This window comes from Melopsittacus undulatus, chromosome 3 (genome assembly GCF_012275295.1).
Source record: "Melopsittacus undulatus isolate bMelUnd1 chromosome 3, bMelUnd1.mat.Z, whole genome shotgun sequence".
Lineage (NCBI taxonomy): Eukaryota > Metazoa > Chordata > Aves > Psittaciformes > Psittaculidae > Melopsittacus > Melopsittacus undulatus.
Genome location: NC_047529.1, coordinates 74,835,384 through 74,862,644, shown reverse-complemented (window position 1 = coordinate 74,862,644; position 27,261 = coordinate 74,835,384). Strand labels below are relative to the sequence as shown.

The following is a 27,261-nucleotide window of genomic DNA, read 5'->3' as shown; positions in this document are numbered from 1 at the left end:
GGCACGGGACGGAGGGGCGCGTGCGCGGAGCGGGGAGGCCGCCGCCTGTGGCGGTGCGGCCGGCAAGAGCGCCTCCTGTTGCTTGGAAGGGCGCGGGCGGGGGATCACCGCCGCTGGGTAGTGCCGGGCAAGCAGGGGTGTGTGTCAGTCCGGAGGGACGTACTGCCTCAAGCGTGGCTCTGTAGTGTTTGAAACATGTCCCACTGCCGCCGCACCTAGGGGCCTGGAGACATCGGCGAGGCCCCGTCTTACCCAGCAGGGGGAAAAACAGCCTGGCGCAGCTCTTCAGGGCCGAGCGTGATGCCGTCCCCAGCCTATTTTTTTCCCCTCCTTTTACCGTGTCAGCCCAAGCATTTGTGCAGGCCGTATCCACGGAGGTAGACCTGCAAGTAAGACCCCATTTCACGTTCCCCTGGTCTACCCCATCGGTCCAGGAAGGCCTCGGTGCTGAGCTGCAGCTCCTCTCCTGGGCTTCTGGCCATCATCTGGCAACTGCTTTCTGGAGAAACCTTATGCTACTAAGGCTTGGCTAACAGCACTTTGCTGAGCTGGGGTGTGTCCCGGCAGCTGTCAGGAAGGTCACCAACCCTGGAAAGTATATCTCACAGGATCACCACTTCCCAGATAACTTTTTCTTGGAGGAAACTCCAAGGTTTTCCGGCTTTTTTTTTTTTTTTTTTTTTTGCTAAGGGGAGATAAGATTAGCAGAAGAAATGGGAACTGTTAAAGCAAAATGGTTTCAAATGGATCTCAAAAATTGCAATATAAATTATTTTAGTGCCTACTATTTTCTCAATCTGACAACATAGTTAAATGTTTTTTTAATGTGTTTTAAATGGCCTTATTGCTAAACTTCTGGTCTCAAAATGGCTGTCTGCAAGGGAACGTTAATGCTCCAGGGCATAAAGAAATGCGCATGTTCGAGGGAGGCGCGGGGTAGGAGAGATGTCTATATTGTCTCAGTGTTATCATGGGAGAGTGCTGAAAAAAGAATTAGGAAGGGAAATGATGGCTGAACAGAAGAAAGGAAACCAAGAAGGGAACAGAACAAAGAGTGGTTATAACACTGTGAGGTTATGGTGGTATAGGAGAAGTTGGCTGTCCCAGGGTAACTATACATTTGATGCAAAGGCAATTTCGTCACTGACTGGGTGTATTTAGCTTGCTTCATTGAAGATGGTGGAGGGAACAATTACGTATTCTTTAAGTGGGAGCTGAAATGGGCATAATATCTGGCTAGAGACAAAACTGATTAAAAATGCATGAGCTGGGAATTCCTTTGAGTGCTGTCTGTGAAAATGAGGTGACTGGAATATGGTAGAAAACAATGAAGAAGTCAGAGAAGTACTTATAATGTGACTCTGATGTAAGCAACAAAAGGACATCCTACTGGGTTGTGGGAGACAGGACTTTGTGTTCACTGTGTAAAGAAATAGAATTAAATCAAAGACTCCCCAGGTGTATTGTATAATTCCTTTCATGATAGTAAAAAGAAGCCTTCAGGATCATCGCAAAGATTTGCTAAGCATCTGAGCTAAAATCAGTGTAATACTCAGGAACGCATGCAGGCATGTTATAAATCTCAGAGGGAGTAAGAGTGGAAGGAAGCTGATAGTAAATGAGGGTAACAGTGATGGAAGTTTGGAAGACTAGGGGAAAGAAAAGTGTAGAGGTTCTTGAGATTACAGTGAGTGCCAGGAAAACAAATGGCAAATACAGGAAAGGGAGTTTTGACAGCCATGGGGAAATGGTTTCTTCATGTGGACATAAATCTCCATTAACATGTTCCAGAAACTACTGATAGAATCAGTCACAGAAAAGCATTTGCACACAAAAGGCAATAATGCACATTCCGTTTTTAAATGGAAAACTGAAACTGAGGAATTTGACGGTTTTAATTTCACAGGATATTCAAGAAAAAATCTACATTGTACCTCACTTGGAAGAAAAATGTACTTCATGTTTTAATATATTCCAGATTTTGACCACCAATGGAGAGGATATGGTGGTGGGTCATCCAGCTGCTAGAGCCTCCCCAGGTAGTCCTGTGCCAGTCATGGCTCTGCAAGGCTCTTGATGCTGACAGGGAAGTCCCCTGAGGTGCTAAAGGTTCTGGACTCCTCTGACCTTTCCAAAGTGTCTTGGAATCTACAGAACAAGTACAACAGGCAATGGAAATATGAAGCACCAGGGGAAATACTGACAAGGTTGTAATGAAGTTATTTTATTATTTTACAAACATCTGATGAAGTGTGATTTGAGTACAGTTGGTCATGACTGTACCTAGCACATGGAATTAAATTCTTGTTTCTAGTAGTTGTATATATTTTGTATTTTATTTATAAGTAAAAATGTGTTTGTTTTAGCTGAGTTTACAAGTTTAAATTGCAAAGAATAATTCCAGATGGATACGGGTGTACAGAACAAAGAATTAAACATGTATTGACCAAAAAACACAACAGATTATGCAAACAGGAAGTTACCACTGTGATTCTTACTCAATTTATAAGTATCATAACTAGTTTAGTATTGCACAAATCTGATACTGTTGACTTGACATGCATTTAAAACAACATCTAATTTCATAGGGGAAAAATAACATTAATGCTTTAGTATAATGAACGTGTTGAAATTTATCATTTTGTTCTTGATCAGCATATTAAAAAATATCACACATCTAGTTGTGATGCACTTTGAATTAGATGGCCCACAATCAATGAAATCCAAGACACCTAAATCATGCAATTGTGTAACGAGGGCTCCTTATTTGGGTTTATGAGGATTACATGGCTATTGTTATGGGATTACATGGCTATTGTAACCCAGCCTTGTTTGGGGCTGTTTAACTAACAATAGTGCTGACAGATTGTGTAGTATTTTTTTTCCAGAATTTCACAAATATTCCTGAAAGTACACTGTCCCCAAGCTCTCAACTTCTTCTGCTTTCATACTGAATGTTTTTTTCACATAAATTAAGCTTAATTCAAGAAACAAAGATGTTCTTCCCTTCAGTGTTACAAATGTCAGACTGTGTCCAAACATGTGGGCAATTCCTTTTTACTTTGCTGGTTCTTGGGTCACTGTTAAATAGTGATGACCTCGGTCTCCTGTTTCCACTGAAATTCAGAACAGAAGTTGTTCAATTTAGTAGCCATATAAAACATTTAAGCCACAACACCATAGAAAATTATGAAAAAGCAAGAGGAAGAAAACTAATTTTTTTTTTTTCCTAGAAATTGAGGGTATTTGGAGGTGGAAAATAGCTAGTTGCTATGATTGCTGTTTGTGCATATTTTATACAGGAAACGATCTCCTCCTTTCTTTCCACTTCTGAAACACTTTTTTGGTTTTTTCTTCCATTACCTCACATCAGCACAGGGAATGAAATCACTTCTAAGTTTAATGTGTCTGCTAGTCCTGAAGAAGAAACTGTTGCACACAAAAACATCTCATACCTATATAAAGTTCAAGACCTAACCTATCCAGATACACTTATTGCATGGAACAATTCTAGTATGAAAACTTATTTTTAACTGCTATTCTACCAGCTTTAGTCAGAGCAATAGGAAGTTAGATGTGACACACAGAACAAAAAATTCTGTTGGCCCAATTCTGCAGTCACACACAAGCAAAGCTTACTGAAGTTGAGGCTTGACTGGACCCAAAAAAGGCTTTTCTCTGAGATTTTCTTTTGATGTTTCCAAGCCTCTTATGCAAAACTAAGTCATAAAGCCCTTTTACTCCTTCAAAATGTGATCATACAAAACTGGCAGAAGTCTTCTGCATCAGAAGCTAAAACATAAGGCGGGTAAGACATTCCAGTCAGCACAAAGAATACCATGCTAGTCTTTAATTTTTAATAGGAGAATCACAGCTAGGAGGTGACACTAGCTGGACTGCCACAGAGTAAGCTGGTGTTGATGAATATGTTGTCACTGCAGCCTGAGCAGGAGTCTCTGCCTTGGGGTCTGAGATGCAGGTTGCAGCAGTGGCACTGCTTGGGAAAATGTTTGGATGGTTTCTGGTACCAAGTTTATCCACAATTACTGCTTAGTACTCAAGCCATAAGAATGTGAGAAATTGCGAATTGTTTTACCTGGAGGGTCAATAACAGGATTAACTCCAATTACATGTGTTTAGGAAAGCTGTGACTAGAAATATGTTTATAAATAACCTCCTCTTCACACACAGACACCCCTCTTTGATCAAACTATTAAATGTGGCAGGTCATGAAAACATGTTACTCTCATCTTTTTGACTTTGGTTTGACATGGAAACAAAGATTATTTACATAATGTGGTATTTTTTAGATGAGGATAAGTGTCAGATAACTACTCAAGCAGTAATAATGACTGTGATTCTCTTCTGCAGCACTGCATAGAAGACAGATTTTTTTGTTATAAAACTGCAGGTGAACAAGTTGGTAAATGACTGGGAGTGATTGACATCAGAGAGTTCTTGAGAAACCCAGCCTTTTACATGAGATCTCAAAAATTTTGGCAACAAAAACCACTGTAATCACAGTAAATGTGTACATTGCAATGAGAAAAATGGTCTTAGCAAAGTGCTTTGGTCCCACATATTGAGTAATGTTGAACTTTTTTTCAAGTGCTCCCACATCATGCAGGTAGACTGCATTCTCTTCAAAACCGAAGAGCTGAATTTGAAGCCAAAGCCACAGACAGCTTCATGGATAATCCTTGAGAAAGCAGAGAAGATACAAAAACCAGTGTAGAATGACTTTTGGTAGATATCTCCCTGTTTGATGCTCTTACATGCAGCATGAAGGTGAAAAGGGGCTCCAGGTACCAGTACAATCACCAGTTCTTACACGCTGAATATCTAAAATGTTCCAGAAAAGTAGTTCTCAGATCATTTACAACTGCATCAGGACAGCTAAAATGTTCACATATTAGAACATTTTGCAGCTCTGTTTTTAATCTATATCAGAAGTATAAATGGATGACAATAAATGTAAAAATCAGTTCTATGTTTTAATTTGAAAATTTTCAGTTGTTTTCTGAAACACAAGGATTGTTGTTATGAAGGTGTCATGGTTTAAAACCAGCCATGCAGCTCATTAACTCACTCCCCCCCTTTGCTCCCCCAACTCCCAGAGAGTTAGGAAGGAGAATCCAAAGAATGTACCCCCCACGGGTTAAGATAAGAACAGTTTAATAACTAAGGTATAACACAAATCACTACTGCTACCACTAATAATAGTAATAATGATAAAGCAAATAACAAGTGAAGAGAATACAACACCTCACCAGCCACCAACCCATAATTCACCCCACCCTGCCTGACCGAGCTCCAACCGATACCTCTTCCATCCCCCCCAGAGTCCCAACCCTTCCACGTAACTCTCGGTTACATCCTGGGTATGACATGCTATGGTCTGGAATACCTCTTTGGCTAGCCTGGGTCAGGTGTCCTGTCTCTGCTTCCTCCCAGCCTCCCCTCCTTCCCTGGCAGAGCATGAGGCTCAGAAAGTCCTTGGACAAACCAAAAACATTTGAGCAGTAACTAAAAACATAGGTGCTATCAGCAACCGTTCCAGCCCGAAAGTCAAAACACAGCACTGCACCAGCTACCAAGGAGAAAAAATGACTGCTACTGCTGAACCCAGGACAGAAGGGTAGACAGCACAGCTCCCTATATAGTCACAGATGAAAGGTTATTAGAAGAAAAATATAAATGAAAAAGCTAAGTGATAATTAACTAACCCAGTCAGTTACTACATCCTTAATGGAACAAATATATATAAGTTTTGCAGTTTATTTTCTTAACATTGGATTGCTGGAATAAAAATAGAAATAAATGAATAAACAAACAAACAAATAAATAAATAAATAAAAAGTAAAAAAGAAGAGTATTATCTGAAGAGTTATAGGCCTGAACTGGTAACAGAAAAGGTTAACCTGTCTTGTCTGGGTCACAGCTGAAATGCAAGGCCTCATTTCCATGAACAGCAAAGCCCCAGGTGCCAAGGAATAACATATAAACTGAACCAAAGAAAAGAGTGTGGAATTGGCCAATTACCATTGGTGGCCTGAGCTGAAAATCACAGGGTTATTCAACATGAAAACAAAATTGAACAGTATTATTGTTGGAGGCCTACTTGCTCTTTTTCATTATCTAAAACATTTTTATTTGACTTGTGTTAATAGAAGAGTGATTGCCTCTGAAGGCTGCAGGAGTTTTCTAACAAAATAATGGCTTAGAACACTATCATTGCTACTAATTTTTGATAAATATTTATTTGACTGACACTTAGAGTTGATCTATTTCACTCCCTCTGTATTGCTAATGATACTTATTCTTGCAAACTAACTTGACTTCCCTGAAGAGGCATTTCTGTCACCCAGGAAGGATGCTTTTTCTTTCAGTGGACCTTGTATCCCACTCAGAGACACTTCAGAAAGGCATCAGCCTACTCGCAAACCCCTCCAGCCTGTGCTTGGGGTCATGTCACCTGGCCCTCAAGTGGGGAGGGGGCAGAGCAGAAGTGGGGCTTGCCAGTGTTGGATGCTTAGGTGCATAGAATCAACCAGATTGGAAAAGACCTTTAAGATCATCAAGTCCAACCATTACCCGAGGACTGCCAACACCACCACCAAACCAAGCCACCGAGGGCCCCATCCACAAGGGTAATCCCCAGCTAGCACCTCCATCAGTGCTGGCCATCACTGCCGTGCCATTGCCAGGTTCTCCCTTGCCTCTGACCTGCCTTACACCAGCCTTTCACCCCACTTTGGGGTACCCACTGTACAGCCCATCACCCCAGCCTGGTTCCCTGCTGTCTCTTTCCTGGTCTTGGTCCCGGTCCACCAACCAGTGCCAGCTTCCTGGGCTGCTGACAGGTTCAATTTACACCATCTACAGTTTAATAACTTATTTCAACTAAGTCACATAAAGAGTAAGTATGAAACTGAACTTGGAAGCTCTAAGTCCAAGCTTCTGAATTCAAAGAAATAGCAGCAATAGAATTAAATAATATTAACCACTCTGGTATTGCTACAAATAACTTAATGGCAATGATTGCTATTAATAACTTGCCAGAATACTCTGTATGCACAGTTGAAAGAAGAGCCACACATGCAAGCTCATGCATGTGCCAGATGATCCGGCTGGTAAACACCCACAGGGAGGTTGTGCTTCAGCATGTCGGTTGGAACCTAGTGGTTGGAACTCATGCGACACTCTCCCTTGTAACTGCAGCGTGACTTGAAGGTAGTGTAACAAGAAATATTGCCCCCTCTGTGATGCATGTTCATAGGCATAGAAACATGGGAAGAAGAAGGGAAGAGATGGGAATTGGGATTCATTTTATGTGTTAATTTAGCTGCTGTGGCTCTAAAAGATACCACAGTGATTGTATTACTGGCATGGTTAGAATAACTGTTGCTACATATTGGAACACCCTTTGGAAGGGAACTTTACATTTAAGGGGATCCTGCACCTGCTGAAGCAGCTAGGTTACAAAGAAGCCGAAAAGCGCTTCAGTAAGTGTCTGTTATTTAGTACAGCTCACTTTTCAGGTAGTTAATTAATGTCTATTTATTTCCTGGAGTACTGCAAAAGGTGCTGTGTTAGTAGCACTGAGGCTGGGTTTCTAAACTTTTTTTAATGTAATTTCTTCACTGCTTAGAGAAAATGTTGAGGTTTGTATGTATCGAATGAACTAAAAGCAATAATATCTCAGTCATATGTGTTCTGCAATAAAATGCTGTCATTCTCAGGATGTGTGGCTAACCTTCACAAAAATGCAGTAATTGTGAAAATAGTGAATTGTTTTCATTCTTGTCATAATACATATGGAGCTTAGGTATCATCCAAAAGCAATTTTTAATGCTCTGACAATACTGTGAAAATTACTAAATTAGCTCAGTATGCTTGACAGATGTTTAGTAGCAGTAATATTTTAATAATTTAATTCTTCTAAAATGTGGATTGCTATTGAAAACCTACCCTTGAATGTACTTCGAAGAATACTTGCATTTGTATTTCCTGTGATCTCTTTAAGAAGAAATGTTTAAAAAAGCAATATTGTGAAAACTAAATAACTCCTAGTTTCTAAACTGAGATAGGTATTTCAGTGCTATTTATTATGCTTGGTATAGTATAGTTTATTTTCACATTAATTGATGAATATGTACCTACGATAATCAGTAGGTTTGATCAGGAAGCCTTTGATTTTACTATAGATAGAAACAATAATTATGAACACATTTTAGGTAAAAAGCTGCAGTATACAAATGCTACTTTATATGTTTTTGTTGTTAGGTGCGGATAATGTAATTACTTAGCTGACAGTATTATCTAATCTAAGACAACCAAATAATTCACTGTATGACCTCAGTAATATTATGGAAACTTAAATTTCTGTCCTGTAATAAAAATGCTAAAATAAGAGCTAGTGAGAAATGCTCTGCTTTAGTTCTGGGAATGCATGAGGAATATGGCTGCATTGAAATAAGAAATGAATTCTGGTGACATTGTCAAATAAACCCAGTATGAACCCCATGGGTATCTGCACTCAAACCCCACTGAATCTGATGAATGGGCCCACAATAAAACTTTTGGTTTCTTTAAAGTGGCTCAATACATGTCGTGAGCTGAAGCACAGAAAGCCCATTATCTTCACACTAGAAGAAGATAATAGCACTGTTTTTCTTCTGTCATATGTGTTCGATAATGTGCTTCATGATACCACATTAAGAGGATAACTTGAGATGGGAACAGAGTAAGCTGGCATTGTGCAGTCCTTTTGAATGCAACCTGCTGAGGCAACTCAGGCTGTTCCTTGGGACTTTCTTGACAGAAAATCATTATTTGCTTTGAATCTGCAGAAGCAGCTGTCTGATAGTTGTCTGACATGAACAAATGAGATGGAGCTGCTGATATCACACTTATTTCGAAGTGAGTCCTAAACTTGGCTTTCAGCTCAAGATTGCAAATCAGCAGTGTGCTCATTAAACTTTTAGTGAGTTGAAGCCCTACTGTGTTATCAGAGCTAAACAAATTTAAACTAAACACATGCATAAGGATGCACTTGTGCTGAGAGGGATGAACTGCATATCTAATGTTATGCACACAGTTCATTGCTTTATTAGTGTGGTTAAATATAATGGCACCTATTATTCTTCAGTCATGAAAAAATGGCACCATGAAAATGGCACAAAATGAAATGGCAGAAAAAATAAACTGGTATCAGCAAGATAAGTTTTTGTCTGCCAAAAAAGACCTTGCAGAGAGCAACCTCTTCTGCCAGCTATCCAGATTTTCCTGGAAGTGCCTGAATTTCCATTTTGGTTTGCAGAATTCCCCATGTTGAAACTTAGGCCCATTGGAGGCCACCATGCAGGAGTCTCCAGTGCAATTTGGACCTGAAGTGGGGGTTGTCTCACCTTCAGCTAAGGTGGGAGACTTAGGAGGCAGATAACTTCCTCAGATCCTTCTGCCTGCCTTCTGGCTTAGGTTTGGCATGAAGAGTAGTGAGCAGGATGCAAAGCCTGGAAGTTGAGAACCTGGGCTTGTTGCACAAGGATATGTGCTCAGCCATGGCACTCAATCTGGGGAGATGTGTATCATACATAAAGCTTCTTCCTGAGTTTTTATTTCTTTATTAATGCAAAATCTGCTTAATCTAAAAAGTATATTTTGAAAAATTGTGAAATAGGCATGATGAATCACTCTAGCATTCTTTTATAAAGTTGCCATGTCCAGTCACTCAGATTTAGCAAAGAGGAATTTCCATACAGGTTGCAGATTTTCCAGGCCTGGGAAATCATAAGCTACTGCTTGCAGCCCAGTGCTCCAAAGACAGAGTACTGCTGTCAGACACAGCTCAGATCTGACCACAGAGTGTAGCTACCTCTTCTGTTCCCTGGAGTCTTGCAGTGGAAAGGATTGTAAGGCACAAGTCTGACATACTTCTTATTACTAGCTGCTTCTTAGAATTCATCTGAATGCAGCCATAATTAACTTTCAGTGTTATTTTACTAGAAAAGAGTCAGAGTTTTGATGCTGAGATATCTAACCTGGGAGCTTAAGGTCTGGCCTTAGAGATATGTCCTTAGAAGTTGAACATTTTCCTCCTTGTAGGCTCCACAATATTGAGTGTTTTATACCCAGGTAGAGAGCCCTTGTCTTCATACCTTCCTTTCTTCAGCTCTGCCTAATTTTCCCAGCTGCTTCTTGGACCCACTTTCAGCCACCCACATACTAGCAACAGCAAACCTTGTTACCTGTTCTGAAACCTGGTGATGGGGCAATTATATGTTTCTGTACTTTGTCCTTTTAATTGAGCCCCTGCCACAAGAAGCTGAAAGGTAAAGGAAGTCTCTGCCAAAACAAAACCAAAATCAAAACAACTCTCTAAAAAAATTAAGGAAGTTTGGATTCAAGTAACAAGAAAGAAGACATGACTTACTTTGGGTTATTGTACATTTGACTGTCTGGGGAAAGTTACTTTCTGCTGCAATGCATATCCACTTTTTCCAGCTGTATCTGCTGATTTGATGCATGATACTACAAAAATTTCTCTGTTTGGTTCCTGATGCTCAAATACTATTTGCTCCTTGTCTTTTGCTTTATTTCTTTTTAATTCATGACTGATGAACAGCCCTTTAAAGATGATCACTACCAAGGCTGCATTTGAACACAGTTATCAGTTTGCAAGCACTTATATTTAATTAAAGGCTACTTATTACAGGTAGTTTTTGTGCCAGATATGCTTGGCTTTTCATGGTACTACACCAAGTTTGTTGTGATATGTAAATCTGGAACTAGCCGTGGAGTTACCAAGCACCTTGAGCTGAACGCACACATGAAAGAAGTCTTTTTCCCTTTCCAGAAGCAGTTCTCGGTAGAGGGCGTTTGTGAGATGCATGGAGTTCCTCATTTCTGCACGTACTGATTTTGCATCCCTGCGTCTGGGAATTACTGATGAGGCAGGTTTGCTTCCCATGTTTTCAGGTTGTTGCAGTGCCTGGACTGTGGTGTTGCATTCTCAGATACCTCTGTCTGTGAGGGCTGATTTCAGCCTGTGCACAGTTTCTTTCCCACTGATGACAGTTACCTGTGACACTCTCCATTGCTCGTATGCCAAGTACTCTGTTACAACTACAGGGTGAGATTGTGTCTAGACTGTAATCTGAAATAACATCCAAAGAAATGGGTGGATCCTTTTGTTTGAAAAGAGAATGATGAACAGTTTGTACATGGGAATCTGAATTCCAGCTGCTTTATCTTGGGTTCCACGGGTCTTTTCCCTCTCCTTTTTGCCTCTGCAGGAAATTATATTCATGCTTTTTAAATACGTTCCCTTGTCTTTACACAGACATCTGTTGAATGGCATTAGAAGCATAATCTAACTTTCTGTTTCCTTTTTGCTGGAGACACTCATAGCCTCCAAAGCTTATTTCCTTGCTGATCAGAGTTTTGAAAATAGAAAGTAGATAAAATCAAGTACTAGTAAAAATCAGAAACATAAATTCCCACTGAATATGTTCCTAATTCCTCAACCTTAGGAATTCCATCTTGTGGACTAAAGGACAAGAGAAACTGACTAGTATAAAAGAAATTCTCCTGGAGGGCAGAAATAGTAATGGTGGTGATGTGCAACAAAAAGCCAGGGGTCTCACCTGTCTCCATGCAAACTGCAAGAAGTTTATGCCAGTGGAAGATTTTAAAGTGTTCTTTTATTGATATTCATGCAAAAAGACTCAGCTTCCTTTTGTCACAGATAAATCAATATTAAAGGCATTTTGACTTTATTCTCCCAATGGAAATCATATTGATTGTTCACATATAAACCTATTTTCAAATAAATTCATGAAAGGACCATATCTGGAGCCACAGTGTTAAAGACACATAGTGGATCCAAACAATGGGAACTAAAAAGACTGGCTTGGACTGTTTGCAGAAAGATGGATGTTGATGGTCTTGGAAAAGTACTCAGCAAAGTAGAGTTCCATCAGTTTAGATAAATATCCAAGACAGCAGTAAGGCTGCCTCGGAGGGAGTGTAGTTGGATTTAACACTGCAGAGAGGAAACTTGATCAGTAACAAGAACCACTTCCAGAGGAGCTCTGTGGCAATCCCCATAAGCAACCTTGTGGTAAATCTCTAGTCTGGTTGTTTCTGAGGACTAGCACTGGCTGGGGTTTCTAATAAACTGACCAGCATTATATGAATCAGTAATTTACACAACTTTAACACATATATATATTCAGAGAAGTGAGAAGAGTCACAAAGATTGATGAATAGATACAGAGAGATCTAACTTTTAAGAGCTATAATATTTCCTGTTTGATAGTAAAAGTTTATTTAAGATTAATTGCTGATGTCTTAAATTTAATTCCTACACTGGACAGAATGTCATGGACAGGCTACTTCTTACTGCACATGTGACATGCTTTGTTTCTGGCATTTCAGTGGTCAGATTCTTTCTCCCACTTCAGCAAGTCCTTGGCATTTGATTGCTTTCTCCATACATCTGTTGTAAACCTGTAGTGTCTTAAGAGAGCTGTTTTAATAATAAGAACAAGCAAATTCACTGCAAGCTCATATATCTTCCCTTTGGAGAAGAGGGAGGGAAAGAACTTCAGTCTGGTAGGTCTGCTTCTCTTTCAGAATAATTGCAGTGCTTCCTACATTCATGGCTTCTGCTGGAAACAGAGGGAGCTGTTTGGAAAGCCTATGCATGTGCAGACACTAGAAAGTAAAAGATACTACCTCAGTGAAAAGCAACACTAGGGACAAATGCTGCATTTCAGAGAGGCAGGCAGTGTTTTTTTCTTCCACTGTGTTACATTGTTTTCAAAATAAATTGTAGATAAAACACATCAACTGTCCCCATTTCTGTAGTCAAGACTCATGTGAAATGCAGCTTAGCAAATCGATCCTTCAAACTTTAAAGGCAGCCAGTGCCTTTGAGTAGGATCTATTCAGAACCCACAGCTGGATGGCAGAAATAAAATCTCTTCATCTCACTCCCGTCAGTCTGCACTTCAAACCGTGGTGGTTTCACCTGGGTAAGATGCTGGAAGATGGTTATCCCGGAGGCGATCCCACCTTCTCCCGACGTGGCGGACAGCTCTCCCGTGTGCCGGACAGCGTCTCTCGGGGGACTGCGTGCGGAGGGCAGCGGCGAGAGGAGAGCTCCCTCCCGACCCCACCGCGCTCAGGGCTGGGACCCTGCGGGGTGCCGGCAGCGGCGCCGAGATCCGCGTCTTGCCGCCACGCAAGATCCGCCTCAACGCCTCGGGGCTGGGGGCGAGGGGACAAGCGGCTGCCGGAGGAGAGGCGGGGCGGCTCCTCCCAGCGCCAGGTATAAATCCGAGCTGCGGAGTAAGGAGCTGGCTGGGACTGCGCCTCGTCCCCTGCTCCGTCTCCGCAGCCCGCAGCCTCGGGGCGAGCAGCACCGACGCCGCTGGACAGCGCCGACCCCGCCCCCTTTCCGCCTGGGTCGGCCGCTTTCCTATCCGCTCCTATCCGCTCCTGTCTGCTCCTGTCCGCTCCTGTCCGCTCCGGCTCCTGTCCGCATGGCGGTGGCTGCCCCCGAGGCGCAGGATCTCGCCCCCCTGCTCAACCGGGAGAGCGCTCCTCTAAAGAGCTGAAGGGGAGCGGCTCGGGAATTTTTAACCCCCGCACTCCGCCGGCGGACAGTGCTACCTTCCTATGCATTTGGTGAGGGGAGAAAACTCGGCAGAGGAAGAGGGGGAGGAAGAAAGGCCGGACGGAAGGGGAAGAAAGTTGGTTGACTTGCAGAGAGGTGAAGGTTTCCCGTGCCTCCCACTTTGCACTGGAGACCTCTCAGTCTGCCTGAAGCTTGGAGAATGGAGACAGAGCTGCTGCCCGAGCTCCCAGCGATGCCCCTCGCGGGCAATGGGAGCGCTCAGATGGTGCCAGACACAGCCCTGCAATCCCCAGGCAGGGGCACAGCCATGTTTATTGTCCGCTGTGTGATCCCTTCACTTTATCTGCTCATCATCACCATGGGCTTGCTGGGCAACGTCACCCTCATTAAGATCTTCATTTCCAACAGTGCCATGAGAAGTGTGCCCAACATTTTCATCTCCAGCCTTGCTGCTGGTGATCTGCTGCTGCTAGTGACCTGTGTGCCCGTGGATGCCTCCCGGTATTTCTCTGAGGAGTGGCTCTTTGGGGAGGTGGGCTGCAAGCTCATCCCTGCCATCCAGCTCACCTCCGTTGGTGTCTCTGTCTTCACCCTCACTGCGCTCAGTGCTGACAGGTAGGAAAGCTGGGCTGCCCCTTGGCTCACTGCAGCTTGGGCTAAAGCTAGCTGCAGCTGACATGAGAGGTAAAGAACCCCTCTGGTAAAGTATCCCTGGTTGGCAATTCCCTCATTCCAGCTTGTGAGGTGCCCGTGCTTCTTCTGTCACTGACTGATGACAGGCCTGGTACTAACTTAACTTTAAGGGTTTCTGAAAATGGATGATGCAGGTGGGCCTCCATCTTTCAGGGTGCAAGCGGCAAGAGCTGAGCTATCCTGTCTTCTGCAACTCTGGGACTGCCCTGTAATAGACCATTCATTGAAATCTTATTCATTAGAGGAAGGTTTTAGATGCTAAATATGACCCAGGCCAGGCCACAGTGATATGTCAACAGGCAGTAAGCAGCTTAAACCAAGTTAAGCACAGAGGTATCTTTAATCTATTTTTTTTTCTTTTTCTGACAAGTGTGTGTGTGTGTGTGAGTGCATGTTTGTGCCCCAGTAGAAGAACAGGTTACCAGAAATCACTGCCAGAACTAGTTCAGTCTCTGGGAATTCAGAAACACCAAATTGTTGTATTGTAATTGTCAGTCTTAAACTTTTGATCAGGCTGTTCTTATTGGCTTCTTCTGATCTTCTAGAAAAGAAAAGGAAAAAAAAAAAGAAAAGCAGAAAACCACTTAAAACAAATTGGAAAGTAACACTTCCATTTCCACTGCTTGTCAGAATGGAAGAAACAGAGTTGGACCCCAAGTTTTTCCTCCCAGTTATTATAAATGTGTGCTTAAGGGATTTATAGCAACTGAGTGGCTGTTGGACTGTGTTTCAGGCTCTAAAAGACAAAAACTTGCAGTGTAATTTGCAGCCTTAAATTAAATGTAATTGTCTTTCTTCCTTTATCCAAGCATTTATTTTTTTTTTAGTCATAAATGAAAATGCTTTATTCCTTCTCCATAGCAATTAACCCATTTTGTTTTGTTGGATTTTAAGGCAAACAATGGATTGCATTGGTGCATGATGTAGAGGATTGAATTTAGTAATGTATCTTCACACAGTAACTTTTCTTTAAAATTCCGAATCCTTTTATAAATAGAGAATTACTTTTTTTAATTATTTTTTTAGCTAATTCAGTAAAATTGTTTGATTCCACCTGAGGGTAGTGTTCAGTGGCCACCAGTTTCAGTGGTATTTGAGTCAGGACCTAAAAGACTTGTGTATAAGGACCTGGTAACTTCTGAAAGAGGATTATATTTTGGAAAAAGAGTTTGCAAAATGTACCTTAAAATGAACACCCGTAACTCTTTGATTGCCTCAGTTTAAAAGTATGTCAATACCTGTCCTTGGAGAGCAGAGCAAACCTTGCTGTTTTCTTTCTGCTCTCTTGCCACTGTTTAGAAATATGATTGTAGTATCTTATTTGAAGAGGACATTGTCTCTCTACTGAAATACAATATGAGAGAATGCTAGTGGTTTAATGTTTAAAGAGTCATGAATTTACTTTTTATATATCTTTGGAGCATTCATTGGTTGTTTTTCCATATGATTTTATATACCTCTTTTAATATCAATAAAGATCCAAGAAGTAATAATGCTAAATCTGTTTCAACTGAATGCATTTAGAATTACACATCCTAGAAAACAGCTACAAATTGTGTACTGTGACCATATAAGCTCATAATGAGCACATTCCTTCAGGATTTTGGAGTTCACAGTATATAAAAATATCAGAAATAGTTATACTAAAAATTTGACAACTCTGTTTCTTTAATATTTGCAGTTACTTTTTCAGTTACTGAGAATAAAACACATTTTCTTCTTAGTCAGAAAAACCACTGACCTCAGAGATTAATGTCTACACTTCTGGGGGTGCAAGTAACCTCTGAGTGAAGCTGGCTGAACTCTCAATGAAGTCTGGGTTGGACTTAGGTCTACTTTTTTGCACAACACTTGTGTTGAACTAAAGGGGAGGCACTGGTGTGGAGGGTTTTTTTGCCACACTGATTTGTAGCCAGGTCCAAACATGTGTCATCTTGACTAGTTTTATCAAGTGAAAACTGGCAGATCAGGAGTGGTGGTGATATTCTGCACCTAAGAGGTGCTGCGGAAGTGATGTCTGTCTGGGGGCAGTGTTTTCTCCAGGTAAGTAAATCTAGCATAGGATGTTTACAGTTTGGAAGCAGTGATACCATTAAAAAGGCTCCATTGTATATATTTGGTCTGGTATACAATGTCTTCCCAGTGACCCCTTCTTTCTATGATAATGCCACAGAACTGTATAGAACTCCAGACATTGATTACATTAAGGAAAAGATTTATTAATATTTAGAATTCTTTACCTGTGTGAATTAGGATAAGGGAAGTTGTCTTGTTTTCCTTTTATTCTTTATGTGGGAATTCTGCATGGCAAATTACATGTACGTGATACATTTAACAGCAACGACTACAGAAGCAATAAACTGAACAATAGTTAACTACAAATTGAAGCTATAAGGAAGAAAAAGTAGTATTCATTGCATGCATATATTTTCTAAAGTTGCCTTATTTCATATGGCTTTTTGTTACAGAAGTCCCTCTCGGCATCAATAGTGCTTTCAGTGTGACAAATGTGCTGATTCTATCCGGAAGCTTCATTATATGGTACTAACCTATCTGGGGTTTGGTTTGCTGGGTTTTTTTTTTTGTGTGCACAAACTTGATAAGTAAATTGTAACAGTACTTGCCAGACTTTCCTAGAGCATACTTTCAGATTGAAATTGGCAAAAACCAGCAGATCTGCCCAAGGTTGCCCATCCTTATCCCAGAAATAGCAGTTGATACCATCAAACAGCCCTTCCCACCTTTCACCTCCTGTGAGTCTGGCTGCCAGGTGTGGGCAGTGGTGCCCTGCTGCAGCTCCACACATTTTGGGGCAGAGAGGACTGGGATAGCAGCAGCAGTGGTGGGAATGGTGGCAGCAGAGATGATGCAGTGGTGACACTGGTGGTACAATGTGCTGTACACATCTCCCCTGGGGTATAGAAGACAGCATGGGAGCAGTACTGCAGGATCAGAAGTCCTGTCTCATTGCCCCACAGGAGATGTGCAGGGGCACCACCCCTGCCCCTCACGACCACTGCTTCTATTGGTTTTTATTTATTGCAGAGAAACCAGAACATTCTAGAAGCCTTAATATGTCTCTGGTTTAAAAAAATATTAGAAGAATAAAACAGAGGGTGAGGTACATAAAGACAAAACGTAATAATTACAGTGGACAACAAATGAAAGAAGGAAGGGGGCTGAGGGACAAAAATGCACAAAACAAGAAAATAGTAAGGAAGTAGGAACTAGTGCAGAACATCTCCAATAGCACTCAGCACATCCTGAAAATGCCTGCAGAGCTGGTGTATGGTGGCCAGGGGGTGCGCTTCCTAGAGGAAGGAATTAAAAATGGGTCATCTGTCAAGCTTGCATCTCCAAGGACCATAGACTGCAGTTTTGGCCAGGGCTAATGGATGTTAATGGGTAAGTCTCAAGACTTGGTGTGGTCATGAATAAGAAGGATAAAAATAGGTGAGAAAAATGTTGCCAGAAGGGCTGCAGCATGGCATGCATGAAGAAAAGGTGTGACAGTGTCTCACTGCAAAAATGACACATCAGGGGTGAACCTGACTTGAGCCATCCCATGAACTTGTTTGCTGCTCCAGGGAGTGCTTTTCCGCTTTACATTATGCAGTTAGCTCAGAATGCAAACTGGGCCCCTGTGGCTCTTTACCCTCAAGGTGAGATCTTGCCATTCAGTGCCTGGGGAGGGACCTAGGGTAAAGAAGTGGAGTGCAAGTACAGAAAGGTGAATCTAAGAACTTTTCAGAGCTAGGGGTCTGGATGATGCATAAACTTTGGGGTGGAGAGGTGGCTTGTAAAGCTCAGGGGCAGTGGATTAAGAGTAAGTGCTACAGTGTGCACCAGTGTACACTGCATTAGTGTGTATGATGATGAAAAGTGATTGTATCGCAAAATGCCGATAGACCAAGGTTGAATAGATTTTGAAGGAGTAAATGGCAGCCTTTTAAAATAGCTTTTGTTTTGTCTTACTTAGTCTTGCTTTTTGGCTGTCATTTATCCCTAATTTTTTATGTGATAAAAAGAAATATTAAATTTAATTCTGCTACTTTTCCTACATTGAATTTTCTTTCTAATGAAGGGTTTAAATGTTTTAACTCAAATACAGTCCTGCTGCACACTAATGCAGACAGTTAAGCTGAACTGGCCCTACTGCAATTGAAATAGCATCTTCTTTCTAGTCTTTCTAAAAAGTGTGAAAGTTACCTTTGATGAGATAAATACTTGAATACCCAGATAATAGAGGTGTTGTTCATAAGTGCCATGACTCCTTTCCTATATCTTAGCAACAAAGCAGTTGGAAAATTTAAATTAATACTCAAATAACTAGAGGCAGTGCCTAAGATGTTAAAATGTGTTATATAGATGTGCATAGCTAAACTATCTGATACTTTTTTTGTTTATTTGCTTTAAATTTGGAAGGTTGCAATCTGTTGAAAAGTGAAAAAAGTCTCAAAAACATTTTGTGCAAGTTTAATATCTATGTGCTGAATTCTGACTACAACTGTTAGCAGAAGAAACCTACTTCGGTGTGGTTATTGAAGAGCAGTATGGTTTGGAATTAACTTCACACAACTTGTCAGATGTCAGAGAAAATAACCAAGATACAAACAATCTATAAATACCTTAGTGCAATTGCATCTGCCGCATTTAGATTTGTGTATTTCCAGCTTTGTAAAAGCATATATACACATAAAATTGTGGTATGTGTATGAATATCAGAGAAATTGATTATTTTAATATGTTGTCATTCTATCTTTTATGATTCTGTTTTGTCCTTCGTATGACTATCCCAAATATTTTTTCTTTTTTTTTTCTGACTGTTTCACAGTATATTTTTTTAAATATAGTGTCATATTTGGGCTTTGGCTCCAAATTTGTTTGATTGTTTTTATTTTAAGGATTACTATATTAACTTTTTCCTCTGTGATTTTTAAATGTTACTTTTTTTTTTTTTTTTACTGTGGTGTGAGCTTGCTTTTTCCATCTTTGGTGATTTCAAAGCAAACTAAGAACAGAAGTTGCAAATGAAATTGAACTGGAAATAAGTTTAGAAGTGCCAGAGTGGAGCCTTCTAGATTATGATAGTGGAGGAAATAAATGAAGTTGCAGCTTTTCTGAATTTTGAAATTAGAGATTAGGGGTCTAGATTCTCAAACAGTAAAATCTCAGCCTTTTCTAGATACATTAATAGAAGTTTGCTTTTTTCGTTCTTCCTTGCTTGTAACATTTCTAAGTATCATTTAATGTTCTCCTAAATAGTTATGTGATCTGCCATGGCATGGACCATTACTCAATTCATCAAGGAAATCGGAAGAGCTGTTTTGTAATAGTAACAATTTTGTAAAGGTAAATGCACTGAACATATTTTACAATCAGAATTTCTGCTTGCAGACTATTTGGTGTCTGTAACTGATTTTTTATTGACCTTATGCTCCAGCAGTGATAGTATTATGAGATCTTCTCCAGTCAAGTATGTATGGATATCATTCCTGGGAGACATGCATTAAGCACATGATGGATAAGCAGACAAGCAAATATTGAATTATCAACCTTAAATATAAATCTACTGGGAATACTGTCTTATATGAACTTTTCTGAATAAGAGCCAGTGAAACAATTTATTATTACTTCTCTCAGGAGGAGAATTAAACAAATTACTGATGGTACTTTTAACTAGTGTAATTATATACAATGGGCTTAGAGAAGTAGAACTAAAAAGCCAGACTGCAGGCAGCGAGCTACTATTGCAAGATCTTCATGACCTTGTAAGGAATGTAGTCAGCTAATGTGAAGTGAATGGCTAGAGACAGAAGTAGCAAGAAAAATAAAAATTGAAAGAAAAGAGAAAATTCTCTTCTGAAATACTGGGTGGACAGGACAAGTAACCCAATCCACCCTGGGAAACTTATGTTTTGATTCTTTTTGGGGTGGGGAAATCATCATGCAAAAGACTAAATCAGACTTTTTTTGTTGAAGGATTATTAATAGTTTTTGGCTCAACAGAGTATGTTTCTACAAAGTGGAAAACTTTCCACTTATAAAAAACTTAGGATTTTCCCCCTGAGAAACACAGAACTTATGCAATTGACATTCATTTAAATTGTGTTTAGACGTGGTTGTTAGTCTTAATTTCAGATCTGTTCATTATATTCAGCTATCAGACGTCTGAGATGCTTGGTTTTGGAGAATGTAATTTTCTGCACTGAAGAGGTAAGCACAGAACAAAAATGTTTGGACTAGCTCTAAAATAAATAAAAAGTCTACTGTAAAGTATAAGAATTTGTAAGAACAAAATAGAATAAATGTGAATCTCAGACTGTGTGTTGTGATAAAAGTTCCCACAATGAAACGATTCCACATTGTTCTCAGCTAGATATATTGTCCTCCTCTTAATGGTTCAGCCAGAGATGAGCCAACACAATTGCCCAGACTGTTCCAGGAAAAGGGATTGGTCCCATCCAAAATTTCATTCTACTCCAGAGGAATAGTTATCCAGATGATATTAGTATTTTTAACAAATATTGACCATACAGTCATGTTTCCTATTCAGATTTATTTATATCCTTTAATATAGTTAAGCTAAATGCTGTCTTTTTGTGTTTAAAATCATCATGCAATGGCACAATAGAATGCTAACACATAAATGGTTATGATAAAAGAGTCTAATTTGCAGGAAATGCATTACTATGGCACAGCAATGTAACTTACAAGAGAAGCTTTATAAAACAAAAGGTTACCACCCCTCCCCCCCCCCCCCTAATTTGCAGGATTAAAATGCAGATTAAATTGAAGTAGTATGGATCTTCCCTGCTTGGATTAGGTCTCTGATTAATTTATGACACTTCATTACTTTATTTATTTATTTATTTATTTATTTGCATTGTGGTGGCACATAAAAAAAAGGTGACAAATTAGGGTCTTATTTGTGATAGGTGTTATATGAAATAGAGCAAGAAGATGGTCTTTGACGTGAAGGATTTTAAAGTAGAGACAACAGAAGATGCAGAAACAAAAGGTCAAGGAGATGTTGAGTCAATTCTGATTAGAATGGTAGGCTGTATTCATAGTCTGGTGTCTGCCTAAGTATTGTCTAGTTGTTCTGGTTTTTGTTTTTAATTTGTTTCTGAAGGTCGTCACAACAAAATACTCTAGAAAAAGAGCACTGCAATGGAGGGACAATTTAGGATCAATCATGGAGCAGTGTCTTTTGAAGTCAAATGTGTGGGAGGGAAATAGCATTGCGGAGGCAGCATTCTATGTAGGTAAACTATACTGGAGTTTAGAAGGTGGCAGTATAACTCTAGAGGAGGAAGATATTCTTTTCATCAGGTATTTTTTGGTTGTGGATAAGGGAGAAGATAGCTTTATAATTAAAACATGCTATGAAAACAAAAATAATCTGCAAAATGGACAAGTTTATGCTTGTGTCTGTTGGCAGAAACAACATTTTCAAACAAAAGAAACTTATAAAAGTATTTCCTGAGTTGGAGTGCCTTTGTCAGAAGTGATAATGATAGAGGATGTAGGAAGACAGAATTTACATGAAGGCTTTTAATTAAAAACAAATGCGTATTTATAATTAATTCCTGAACTTCTTGGCAAGCTTTAATTTCCTTTTCTCATCAGTGAACAAAAAGACGGATTTTTCTTGCTAATTTGACTAAATAATTTGCACCCTTACTCTAATTTATCAGGTTGTTTTATTGATAGAAAATAAGCAGCTTGTAATTTGGATGGTTGGTGGTATGTTTTAGCCTTACACTGGTTTTATACAAAGGAAAAAGCTGGATGGTCATTTTGGGAACACTCCTAATTTCACTCATTTTGCATTTGATTTTATCTGTAACCTGTCCCTTTCTATTCCGCATCTTTTCAGAGATGTAAACAAGATGAGAGACTTGTAAAGCACTTTGTACCTTTTTCTTTCCATTGACACTGACTGCTGTGAAGGGCTGAGCCCTAGGAAGAACAGTGACACCTTGAAGTCCTATGAAGTAGAAAGTAGAATTTTTATAGGATTAAAGAAGTTTTTTGAGCTGAACCCAGCTATTTATGAAAAAGGACACTCTCTTCCAATGCCTTTTAACCTGGAGTCAGTTGTAGCTCAGGGGAAAGCATGCTATTTGCTGAAAAAGCAGTATTTGCCAAGGCACAAATATATCCCACATCTTCTGCTAATGTAAAGGCTTCTGAAAAGGTCTCCCAGTTAGATATTAATGAGAGCAAGTACTGCTAAAACAATAATTGTGACATGGTCATTGTCTTGGGTTATTTGCTGGGGTCAAAATGGTTTGAAGCACTGAAATGGGAAAACAGAGGAAAAAAAGTCTGTAGTACAAAACATTATTTTATCCAATGTCTTCCCCCCTGAAGTCCCCAAACCAGCTCTCCCCAGCAATGTGAAGTTTTGAAGAAATGAGCAGATGGAAGAACTTGACGTCACCTCATTTGAATGAAATGAAATAGAAGGTCTGTCTTTATGTAATGAAATCAAAGCAGACAGCAATAGGAAGCAAATTATTGAATAATAAGGTCACAGATTGTGCTAGGGAACATTCATGCTTTTTGCAGAAGCTCCTATCCTTTCTATGGCAACATAAAGGATTTCTTTACACCTTGGTGTCCAGGGAGTTTCTCTTTGTGTCTTAGAAGAAATGGCAAACATAAATTAACAGAGACAGTTTACCGAGGTTTTTCACTCCATGATATGGGTGAAGACACAGTAAAAATCCTCTCTCTGAATTCAGAAAGGATATGGACATAAATAGCCATTATTAATTATTTAGTGTTAAGACAATCACAGTCTTGAGAAAGAAGACTCCAAGGCACATTTTGACTCAAATGTTCTCTGAAGAAAAAGTGTCCTAGGGTACCAAGACAGTGCTCTGCTCCAGACATTTTCATTTTCAAGAAAGAATTGAGTCATGGCTGCTTTGTTACTTTCACCAGTATGGCACAGAATGGACACCGATAGCTACAGGTGGTATACAGTGCCCCATTTGCTACCTCTAATGTGAACATATATAGTTGAAGCTAGAGATTTAGAGAATGCAAATTTAAGAAAGATTACAAAGCTCTTGACATTTCAAATAAGAACAAAATATGGCATTATTTTAATCAAAGGTAAAAAACGGGCTTATGCATCACATGTTGAATTAAAAAAGATACCTTTTAATTTGCATTTGCATTTTGATGAATTTCAGGTACAAAGCAATTGTAAACCCCATGGACATCCAGACCTCCAGTGCAGTGCTGTGGACCTGTCTTAAAGCCATTTCCATCTGGGTAATTTCCATGCTTCTAGCGGTTCCTGAAGCAGTGTTCTCTGAACTGGCCCACATCAATGACACGGATAATGTCACTTTCACAGCATGCATCCCATACCCCATGACGAACGACATGCACCCGAAGATCCATTCTGTGCTGATTTTCCTTGTGTATTTCCTTATCCCTCTTGCTGTTATTAGTATCTACTACTGTCATATTGCAAAGAGTTTAATAAAAAGTGCTCACAACATCCCTGGAGAATACAGTGAGCATTGCAAAAGGCAGGTAAGCAATTTGCTTTCTACATCCCAATGAAAGACTTGTGTGCTGTATACATTTACAAATGAAAGTACAGGATCTATAACATCTAAATTGTTGGATTTCATAGAGGATCAGTTCGGTTTCCATGTGTATGAGCTAAGCCAAGGATTACCTGAAAAATCTCCTTGTTTTGCAATTACTCAGTATTAAGCCCATTATGTAAATGAATGTAAAAAAGGGAAAGTATAAATTCACTGCCATCAGTGTCATTCGTAATAAGAAATGGGGTTGCTATATGTGCTTGTATGTGTTGTTACTGTAACCATTACTTATTACTGAGAAAAAGGGTTTTTGTACTTAATACTAGTGGCTTCACCTGTCTCTATAGGCAGCCATTTTGGGGAGAAATCTTGCATGAACTTTTGGAGCATTACCCCTTCTTACTTGAAAATGAAAAAACTGACATAGGTTAAACTTTTCTTAGAATATCTAAGGTTCTTCTCAGGCCAAGGAGTGCTGAAAATATGAACACAGGGCATGAACTGATTCTTTTTGGGCTTTATTGGATACAATCCTAAACTTGCACTTTTCTAATACCCTTTCTATTCTAGATGCTATAAAACTTTCAGTATAGGTTCTGTATACCTCTGAGACAAAGCATTTTAAAATGCTGAACAAAGCCAGCTTCCCTGTAAAGCACAGGAGGCAATAAGATAGCAACAGGCTGTTCATTAGAAGGAGCATTTATATATATACAAACAGCAGCTTTTGCAGTGAAAGCGCCTTTACAAAAGCATTAGTATTGATAGAGAAAAATGCTTATGCCCATTAAAACATTTTGGAAGGGTTTTTTTATGCCAATATTTTAGAAAATATACTTACTGAAATCTCCTTGCATATATAGCATGTGCATATTCTTTTAAAAAGAAAGATCACATTCCCTCATGTCCTTTTTGCTTGACATTCAATTCCTACTCTAATCTGTTTCTCGTCAAAAAGGTATATATATTAACACTTCATGTATTATTTTATTTTCCTGTGAAATACAGAGAGCCTTTTGGCTGAACCCTCAGGATGAAATCAATATATAATTCATATCACATTTCTGAACCCAACATGTATTTTCAAAGCAAGAACATAGTTTTTCATTCTACTTAGGTTTTTTCTTTTTGTTAATCTATGAGGCTCAGAGCGATAGAAAGTTCTGGTGTACTTACATATGTCCCAGCAAGAAGAAATAAATTTAGACTATTGTTATCAACTCGAGTTTCCTTAGGCCATAGCACAAAAGCATAATATTCACACAATACCTCTGCATCTTTTAGTATGCATTTGCAATCTGTCAGAGTGCAAATCCTATCAAATTTGAATGTTACAGTTTTCCCATCTTTTGTGAATTCTCCACCTGTTTTGTTTTAGGTCGAGCCAAGAAAACTACTTACAGATTTATTTCACAGATTTTGAAACCCTGTTAGAAAAAATTAACTTAATTTTGTGGTTGTGGGGTTTTTTTAGATTTTTTTTTTTATTTTTTTTTTTCCCCCAGAAATTGGGAAAGCCGTAAACCTTCCCTGCCTTTGCAAAACTTTGATACCTGACATACATAAGCAGTCTTTTCGGAGGAATTTATAGAACGTTTCTGCCTCCCTTTGATGCCTTCTACCTGTCCAGTTTCTTACCCTCTTTCAGTTTGAAACCACTGTGTAGGTTCATTTCCTGTCAGCTTTTCATCCACTCTCGATATCTACATTGCTATCCATTAGAGCTTATGTACAGTTTAAGGTACATTTTTTTTTCATGTCACTGTTGAAGATTAACTGAATCTTTCACCTTATCCTGGAATTAAGATGCTTCAGACCGCAATGCAGTTTTTGTGGTTTGTCTAGGAGAGATGCGAAAGGTGAGGAATTTCGGACAAAATGAAGGGATCTACGTACCATTGTATAGCTAACATCCGAGCAATGTCTCCACATTTCACTCCCTAGATTTCAAAGGCGATGGTTTCTAAATAGCTTTCTAAGTAAAGCTGAGTTTCAAGCCAAGCACTGAGGTCTCATCAGAAGAGGTTATGTTTCATGACATCCTTTGCTGTGTGCTTTCAGGCTAAAAGCCAGTGTTTACTTGGGTTGTGAATCATTCATGCTGTGTATATCATATAGGAAGAGCAAACCTCTGTTACTGCAAACAGCCAGGATTTTTCACTAAAAGTAAACTGAGAGTGAGAAAAGTAAGTAAATGAGAGAAAAGTAATTCAGTCTCCGAAGGAAGCATTTTTACTGGCCTTACTTGGAATACTTGTTAAAGCTAATATAAAGAAAAATGCTACATGTTTTAATTCTGTTATGTGGAGTAGTTCTATTTGTTGTTATTCATTTAGGTTCTCTTCATCTTTTCAGATGGAAACTCGGAAACGTCTGGCAAAAATTGTTCTAGTTTTTGTTGGCTTCTTTGCTATCTGCTGGTTTCCTAACCATGTTCTATACATGTACCGATCTTTTAACTATAATGAGATTGATCCATCGACAGGACATATGGTTGTTACCTTAGTGGCCCGAGTACTAAGCTTCTGCAACTCTTGTGTCAACCCATTTGCACTGTACTTTCTCAGTGAGAGTTTTAGAAGACATTTCAACAACCAGCTTTGCTGCAGGAGGAAAGCTCGGCGAGAAAGGTCTGCCAGCTACTTGCACAACTCTTCTGCTATTCAAATGACTTCCCTGAAAAGCAATATCAGGAACACAGTGACTAGCATGACACAACTGAATGGACACAACTTGAAACAAGAAATGTCATTATGATTTAATAGGTGTGATTTTTAGCTGTGGAAGATTTGAACTTTTTCTCTGCAGTTCGTATCTCATTTTTGGCTCTTATGCTTAGACTGACATGTCTTGTGAACTGGAGGTTATTCACTTCTAGTCTTACTTTTAGACAGAAGCAAAGAGTTTTATTGAGAAAACAAAACTGACTGGCTGCATATTGTACTTTAAAGGAGATGCTGATATTTGTTTAACATATAAGAAAATACATCAATGGTGTGAGTATTAGTGTAGCTGATCTAACATTGCCTTAAAAAGTGTAGATTTTTTTAATCTAAAAATATGTATTTTTAACTCAATATTGATTCAGACTTATGTGTTACTTAGGTTTTGCATGATTCTAGCTGTGTGGTGTGTACAAGCATTGCTCATTGAGACTGGTAGGCATTTTGGACTCAATTAAAGAGCCATTGATATGCGTAGATTCTTGTTTCAGAAAAAAAAGTCCTTTCCAACCCTAACTATTCCATGATTCTATGTTCCACATTTTTACCTTATTTGAATCTCCGTGTTTTTTTTCACTTTGGCAGACATACATGATGAGTATTTACTTTTTGGGGGTTCTGTTTG

General features: G+C 39.5%; 2 protein-coding genes across 2 annotated transcripts; one reads left to right on the top strand and one right to left on the bottom strand.

The window, feature by feature from the left end:
* Positions 1 to 4,447: 4,447 nt before the first annotated feature.
* Positions 4,448 to 6,687, bottom strand: GJE1 (gap junction protein epsilon 1). Its single transcript, XM_034060759.1, is given in 5 exon segments — positions 4,448 to 4,681; positions 4,684 to 4,828; positions 5,866 to 5,928; positions 5,930 to 6,057; positions 6,595 to 6,687. Coding segments are annotated over 5 exon segments (663 nt in total).
* Positions 6,688 to 13,841: 7,154 nt separating this feature from the next.
* On the top strand, positions 13,842 to 26,681 carry NMBR (neuromedin B receptor). Its single transcript, XM_005150143.3, has 3 exons — positions 13,842 to 14,260; positions 23,548 to 23,896; positions 26,269 to 26,681. Exons 1-3 carry the CDS (start codon positions 13,845 to 13,847, stop codon positions 26,668 to 26,670), a joined length of 1,167 nt encoding a protein of 388 aa, XP_005150200.2. The 5' UTR covers positions 13,842 to 13,844; the 3' UTR covers positions 26,671 to 26,681.
* Positions 26,682 to 27,261: the final 580 nt, after the last annotated feature.